Below are 8,310 nucleotides of genomic sequence, written 5' to 3' on the forward strand. Positions count from 1 at the left end.
CTTCCTGACCTGGAAAAGAGCAAGATTTAAGACCTGCTCTGGGCCCCAGCATTTCCTTTGGCCAGGTGTAGGCAAATCCCTACTCAGGGGACTGGTATTTGTGGATAACACACAGAAGTCCCCAGTTGTCACTGACAGTGCACATGACCTGAACTGCAGTTCCAGATTTCCGCTGGGAGGGACAAGGAATTTAAGAGTATAGACATTGTGCTTAGTGTTACAGTTGCATTATCTTCTGTCACTTTGGGCCTGATCTAGTTAACTTTTGCAGACAAGAGTGAGTTTATTGTAACTAGGTCAGGAGAAGAACAGTCTGTACATCTGCTGCTACTCGCTGCTGAAGTAGCTTCTGAATCAAATTAAATGTAAAGCTTGACTTGCACCAGTGGGAACCTACCATGCTGCCCTCTCATGGGATAGAGCTGCTAGTTCTCTAAACTAACCTAGTTAGTCATCTCACTACAAGCGGTGGGATGGGTCTTTTGTCATGGAAAGGTGCCATTGGTTTGAACTTAGTTGCTATCTGCAGGGATATGACTTTTCCATAATCAACACCATCACAGTGTGCTAGTACTCTTTCTCATTTCATCAATATCTGACACCATATGCTGTAGAATATAACAATTAAAACAAATATTGATATGTTTTCTTACTGCAGCTATTGTCCAAGGAGATAGCTTAGAAGATATATATAATCAATGCAAACTTGTAATTGAAGAACAATCTGGGCCTTTCATCTGGATTCCTTCAAAGGAAAAATTATAAATTAGCCACTGCACCTCTGATTACGACGGGAAAATATTTAGAAGAAAACTATAATATACTATTTGGAGGCTTTCCTGTTTTTGTTGCATTTATGTTCTTTGCAGTCAATGTGAATTTTGATGAATGTACAACACAAAGTGTTTGAAGCCATGAAGGACACTGATGGGTCAAAGGGTAGGAACAAAAAGACTTCTACCATATAAAGCAAATCTGTTGTGTGCTCAGAGCACCAGTTGTAGGTATAAACTTTTGACATGGAGACCCTCTGTCAAGGGGAGCTAGCCACCTCCTGTGCCCATGCGGACATTTTGATCGATTTCAATGGCTGAGCTCAGTGTGTTGATTGCTTTAAAGAGAAGTTCCCAGCTCTTGAACCTCATATAGGGCTTGATCCTGCAAGGCGCTCAGCACTTAACCCCAATTCCTACACATGAGTAGCCCGTTGAGTTGGCGTCACTTGTGATCCTTCCCTATGCCGTTCGGTCACATCAATTCCAGTAGGACTATTCATGTGCTGAAAGCTAAGCACGGGCTTAAATGTTTTGCTAGATCAGGGCCACATGCACCTTGCAAAATCAAGCTCAGGGTACTTGGTCCACTTGCTACTGAAGTCATTGGTAGGACACTCTTTGACTTGACTGGGAGGTGGATCCTATTCTAAGCTTGTCATTGCACATTTGTAGTTGGTACACCTCGACTTCGGTAACTATGCACATCTTTTGATTTCTGAAACCAAGTCAAGCATTTCTTTTTTCCCCTTTGGAAACACTATTGCATCAGGAACTAATAACACTATAGTTTATTTTAATGGTGTTTGGGGGTGGGAGAGGATGGAAGCATTTCACATCACACACACATGCACAGAAACACATATGTATGAGGATTCACAGCACCTATGTTGACAAGGAGGGATACAACTGGGAAAAGCTTTAAAATTTTTGATTGTCTATTTTATCATTTATATTGATAGAAGGCACTTAAAGATGGAATAATTTATAAAAATAAAAATATATTGATGTATAGAAACTAATTTCTATAGTTAAAAATGTTTTTGTGAGATATTTTGTAAAGATTAATTAATTGAAAGATTAAATATTTACACCCTTGTGTGACCGTAAAATGTAAAGAGGACCATCAAGTTGCATTATCCTTTTTCCGTAACAGATTCTCTATTATTAATGACAAGCAAGATAATTCCTTAAACTGTAGTTGTCAGCTTGTTTTTCTCTCAATTTACCCCTCTCCCTTGCCTCTATTTAATCATGATGAACTCCTCTGGAAAGATCTCCTGAACTGACTGCCCTGTAGGACCTTTTCTGATAACAAAAGGATAATGCATCTTTAAATTGAAATGGATGATTTCTCAGAAGCAAAATGTCAGTGCTTGAATGCAGTTAATAACTTCTCTCTCGGAGGGAGTCACACTTCACCCCAAAATGTTTTACAATTCTTCCTGTTTCTTTAAAGGAAATACCAAAAGCGTTTGATCTTTCCTCTCTTTGTAGGTAGGCAGGTCACCAACTAACTTGTATCTTCATTCATTTCACAGTCAACAAGGGTCTTAAAAGCAAAAGCTGAGGCAATGGACATTTGTGAGGGATTTGGGGAAAGTCTGTGGAATTGCAGTTTGGGGTGCACGGAAGGGGAGAGGGAGGTGGTTTTTTTCTCGTGTCACAGTGCCCTCCCTTTGTAGCGATGCCATTCTTCACTGACACACAAGGGGACAACTGCAAGAGATACTATGATAGTAAACTGAATTGCCTTTGCTGCTGCTGGACCAAGTTTTCTATAAAACCCACGCTCTCCTGCCCGCTGCGCCGCAGGAGTGCAATGCTTCTTAGCTGGTGGCTACAGCAACTCTAATGTTTGAGGATATTTTAAGGGCAAATGCTGAATAGACTCCTCAGTTCCTTGTCTATTTGAAGCTTACATTTCTACACCCTGTCAAGCCGACAGGTATATCCAGCCAACCTCCGCAGACAGCGTGACTAGCTGGATGTTTGCAATATAGCCACCAGCAGTGACAGGGTTAAAAATACGGGCATTTTGGTGGCCCTGAGGTGGCCTCTCACTTACTGCCCTACTATGGTAACTTTGAGAAGTTCACACTTCTTTTACTACTATTTTTCTTGCCTGGCCAGCGCAGATTTATAAACAAGGGTTTCAGTTAAGTCTCCAAAAGAGCTTTGTAACCAGAAGGGCTAGAAACTTTTTTTTTTACAAAATATAAATGAATGAAAGGTTAGATTTTGGATAATTCTGCAGAAATCCACAGAGTGACCCCAGATCTTTGGAAGCCATGGATTTTTCCATGCTGGCAAATGTGCTATTGCCCCAGGCTAGGAAATAGCCCACCGGACCTGAAAAAACAAGTATCCTAAAGCAGGAACTTCATTCTAATTTTCAGCTCTGTTTTTAAGCAATCAATCACATCTGCTTCTTTGTTTCTTAGTTCAGCATGCAGCCTTTTACAGTACTATCCTACTAGTAACTGTTTTGCTTTGTCATGTGCTGTGCTTTACGGTGAACAGTAACACTATGGCTGAGTACAATCAATTTTTCCATCAGTCCTTGGTTACTGTAGTAACATTATTTATTTTTCCCTGTCTGTTGTTTGTGCTTCCAGTTTAGAGTTGCCATTGCACTTCTTTTTTTTTTTTTTAAATAAAACATATATTTAAAAACAGCTCACCAAGAGAAGCAGTAAGAGGTCTTATTTCCCTTAGGACTTGTAGTCCCATTTGTTTTGTGCGTTGACGTTTTGCATTTCATGTTTTAGCATCCTCAGAGCTGCAGTTCATTTTTGCATTGCAGCTGTTCAGATCATGCTGGGTGGTAGTGGGAGGAGGAAGAGAAACATAAGATTCATGCAAAATTACATCTGGTGCAAAAAAAAAAAAAAAAATGTCCAAACTCACAACCCACAGCGATTGGCGCCTGAGACCATATTGGTGCTAACACAGCTTAGCGTAATCGATTCCTTTTCTGTCCATGTAAAAGACTTGCGAGCGTCTAAACATGAGACAAATGCAAATGCTGGACCCTTTAGGAAAAGTGCCAGATCACACCCCTGGTGCTATTTCTCATGTTCTGGCACAGTGTGTAGCACCGTAGGGTCTAAGCAGAACCAAAATTATCACAGCTTTTTGTCCACCCATGAATGATCACAATGACATCTCGCTGACTTTGTGCAGATGTGCAATATTACAACCTATTTATTTCTCCTTGCCACAAAACATCTTCCATGCACTGACTCATCGAGAGCTTGCTAACAGGGCTCAGTGAAACGGCACTCTTTACTGGTCTGACGGTCTGACCATCAACCAGCGAAGGAGCCTCTTTCTTGCTTAATTCCCCTTCCTACAGAGGAACCCTGTCCATGCTAGCGCTTTGTAATTTCTTTGGTAGTAAAGGCTGTTTCTAGATAAATATTCTGTGGTGTAACTGTGTTTGTAGCTAGCATGGTTTGATGCTCCGGTGTGGATAGGGTCCTAGGAACCACCCTGTGAAAGTCAAGGATAAGAAATCTCTCCGTTGCACTGAAATTCCAAATCCTCATCCTGGAGAGCAGTGTTCAACCTGCGCTAATAACCACTACGAGCCAGCAACAGTGTCCTGCTTATACAATGCCCATTTACCTCTTTACATTAGTTTTCTACGGAGAAATTGTTGGTGTTACACCTTCACTGTTACTTGGTCATCAGCATTCAAATTCTATATTTACTTCGGTTTGGTTTTGGTTTTGTTTTTTTTTTTTCAAATCAAACCCCTGACCAGAGGATTCAGTGAGGGACAACATATGAGGATATTTGTAGGAAAAACAGTGTTAATGAAAAAGATCTCAATCTTCTTTTTAAGCTGCAGATTTAAAGCCATAATATCTGCTGTGTTCACAGAAAGTGGTCTTTTATCCTTCACGGCTTTTAATCTCAACATTTTTTCTCTTAAACATTTTGTCTGCCATGTTATGCATGCGGTTCACTGTGCAACTGCATTCATGTGCTCAAGCCCATGCCTTGGTGGAATAAATATGTATTCCTATTTCATTAAAAATTAGACATCTTGTCAATTAGTTCAGAAATAAGAATGAGGTCATCGTTGTGTTTTAAAAAAAAGCTTCCCATTTTAGGGCACAAATCAGCATCAAAGCTAACAGCAAGTAACATCTAAAATCTATTCAGCATTATAGCTAGCCTAGATCCTCAGCTGGTGTAAATCACGGTCACTCCATTGATTTCATAGAACTATAGAATCACAGAATAGTTTGGGTTGGAAGGGACCTTTAAAAGTCATCTAGTCCAACACCCCTGCAGTGAGCAGGGACATCAGTGGAGTCCACCCCATTTACACCACCTGAAGTTACACGTCCGTCCTCCTCATTACACCGATTTTTTAGCATTACTGTAAAACACCAAGGCCACATGATTCAACAGCAGCTCAGCACTTTCCATCATTACCTGCTGCTTATATTACTGTAGCACCCAGAGGGCCAAGTCATGGACCAAGATCCTTTCGAGGCAGGTGCTGCGAAACAAAAAGACACCCCATGGGTCAAATGCTGGGTCTGCATCTTCAGAAGGCTTCAGCCCACTGACGTTTCACGAAGAGCAATAGGAACCACTACCCCGCTGGCCCTTTTGAGACTCTGTCTTTAAGGCGATCCATCATCCCTCACACTGCGTCAGCAGCTTTCGCCGTCTGGCCCTGACCTACAGCGCAGGCAACTTGCCCTGGTGTAAAACAGCATGTCTGGGGATGGGCGGTAGCCAGAATCCTAGGCAAGATCTTTGGGGGGAAAAAAAGAGAAAGAAAAAAAAAAAGTAAAAAAAAAAAAGGCAACACTGTTGGCTCTTAGTGGGATAGCAACCTTTTAATTTCTGGATTTGTGTTCCTAAATTTGAACCGGCCAGTCCGAATTTCCGAGTGCAGCAGCCTGTACTCAGCGGGCTGCTCCATCCGGCACGCTGGCCGGCGCGCGTCTCTTTAACAGGATGTTTCTCAGTCCAGCTGTAGTGTGGGGTACTCAGAATCTGAACTGGAGTTTACAAAATACCCTGTCCAGCTTACACTCCTGTTATGTGTAAATACTCTGCGCATCCATTCCATTTGTGTAAAGAATAAAGCACACACAATTATAAAAATTAAGATGTATATTTCATACTAGCTGTGTCCTTGCTTATTTATTCCGGTCCAAGCTCTCAGCTGTGGTTCAGTTGTAAATGCTTGATAGAGTGTTTATAAATATGTCATGAATTTTATTATAAAATATTAATATTAAAGCATTTTTACACTTTATAGCAAATGGCTTCTTCACAAGGCATAATTTGTCTTTTTTCCTTAAAGCAGAATAGTAAAAGAGCATGAATATGCTCCTAATATGTCTCGAGACACTATCACATCTGTCATATAAGGCAGACACAAATCTGGAAGCGGAATGGTGGTTTCAAAAACAACTAGGGATACAGAATTTTTTTTCTTTCTTGCACTTTTTTTTCTTTTTGACTTCACATTGACATGGAAGTTACCACCAAGCAGATTCACTCTGGTGAAGTACTGCCACTTTCTCCTTACCTCACTTCTGCCGTGCATTGGGTATCATCGGCATCTTGGTGAATAATTATCATCAGAATTATTTTTTTTTAATTAAAGAGTTGTTCCATGTTTCTGACATCACAGTGCAGCCGTTGGCATAAGGACTGTAATAATGACATGCTTGTAAGCAGCTTAGCAGAGCATAAACTCCGTTGTGCTATGGGGTCCCAACAGCCCAAGAACCTTGGGTTTTGGCCATCCCAGGAATGTCTTTGCAGATGGCTTGTGGGCTCCAGGGAGGCCAGTGAACATTTTCAGTCCCCAGCAGAGGCAGAAACTTGACGGGGACACTGCTTTTGACACACAGACGGTGCTAAATTCAATCTGCAGAGGACTATGGAGCATCCATATGGCTCTGGGAGCCACAGCTGACACTACGGGGAGAAAAATTCTGTCCACGGAGTTTTACATGCGTAATCACAAGGATGGTTAATCGTCTAAACAGTCACTGTAATGCTTTAGACTTCTCGAATGGATTCAGCAGAGGGAGAGAATCCAAACAGTTGACATTGATATGCAGATGAACACAACTTAGGGAAAAAAAGTTAGCGAGTTATTTTTGAGATGCTAGCCTGTTTACTGAGAAATTTTTCACAGCAGTAAGTTACTGCTCCAACGGTCTTAGCAAGGAAGAGAAGCTGCTTTCCTGAGCAGTGCTGTACAAAGCAGCCTGTAGGTGGGCTTTTCATTACAGAGCAGCATCTCTTATTAATGCACTTTCTTCTTCATCCTATCTCTAGACAAACCTGAGCTAATTCTCCAGACTATATTCTGCAAAAACAAGAGAAACTTGGAAAATAATCTTTATAAAATGCCTGGGAAGCAGGAAATACTTAAAATTTCAGGAACCTAGACATGTTGTGACTATCAATTCAGGCAGTGGTGGGAAACCTTGCCAGCCTGTTGCCTTGGCCGAGCATAGAGCATGTCCTGAATGGTCACCTTCCCTCATTTGTCCCACTGCTTTTTAATGGTCCCTTCACAGAGCCAGACAAATATTCAAACTCAATTGTCTAATCACACCCCTGTGGCTTGAAAGACACTATGTCCCAGTTTGAAAAATTATTTGGGACCACAGTTGCAAGGTAGGTGGCCTGCACTTCTACGTACAGATACCACCAAGTGCCCTTCCCCGTCTTGGGAAAGTAATTTCACACTGATTTTCAAAGGAATTTAGGTGCCTCTCTGGCATCAGCAAGCTCTTCATTTCGCTACAACCGCAGCGCTTTACAGCTGGTGCATAGCAAGGCAATGACATCTGGGTCCCTGTGTCACCTGTGGGAAAGCAGGAAAATGGCAACTCAGTTCCTGGGCACATATCAGACCCTCTTCCCCACCAGTAATCCATAGAGCACTCTTCATTATCAAAAATCTCGGACAACACAGGAGTAGTTACCGTAATAGCCCTACCAGAGCAGGACTCGCCAACAGCACCATTACAAAGCCCATTGCTGCAAGGAAGGTGACACCATGGCTGCAGAGCAGGGGCTGCTTTCGTTGGTTGGCTGGACATGTCACCAGTAAAACAGCCACAGCTGAACTGGTCTATAGACCAGTTTGGAAAGCTGCGGACAGAAGCACAGCTTCCCTGCTCAGTGGAGGAGGGCTGTTCTGGGTAGCAGCCATCGCTGCAGTCTCTTGCTGATGGAGGTGGTTCCTCCCCGACACACTGGGGAGCTGATGGTGCCAAATATCCCAGGGCGGCAGAGCATAGTGCCCAGAAGAGATAACTAATTTTAGTCAGAGAAGAAATTTAAATGCTTGCTGCAGAAGCTCATTAACTACTGTCAACTGCTCATTAGCCCTTGATCTAAGCAGAAGCAGGTGGTGGCAACCAGGGAAAATGAATTAGGTCTAATATATTATTAGTGTAATAGTAATAGGACTGTTATAACATCAGCAGAGAAGCAATACACAGCTGGCCTCTATACGACACCAACTGATTAGCTAATG

At 42.1% G+C, this 8,310-nt stretch overlaps 1 protein-coding gene across 1 annotated transcript in view; it reads left to right on the forward strand.

Annotated features, from left to right (window-relative positions):
- Nucleotides 1-1,792, forward strand: part of DLG2 (discs, large homolog 2 (Drosophila)) — a gene marked incomplete at its 5' end in the record, with an annotated part of 59,080 nt that extends 57,288 nt beyond the window's left edge. The window contains one exon of the mRNA XM_010294820.1: nt 659-1,792. Coding sequence (XP_010293122.1) covers nt 659-765 — 107 coding nt within the window. The remainder of the gene's footprint in view (nt 1-658) is intronic.
- Nucleotides 1,793-8,310: the final 6,518 nt, after the last annotated feature.

The sequence above is a fragment of the Phaethon lepturus genome, unplaced genomic scaffold (genome assembly GCF_000687285.1).
Source record: "Phaethon lepturus isolate BGI_N335 unplaced genomic scaffold, ASM68728v1 scaffold12729, whole genome shotgun sequence".
Taxonomy (NCBI): domain Eukaryota; kingdom Metazoa; phylum Chordata; class Aves; order Phaethontiformes; family Phaethontidae; genus Phaethon; species Phaethon lepturus.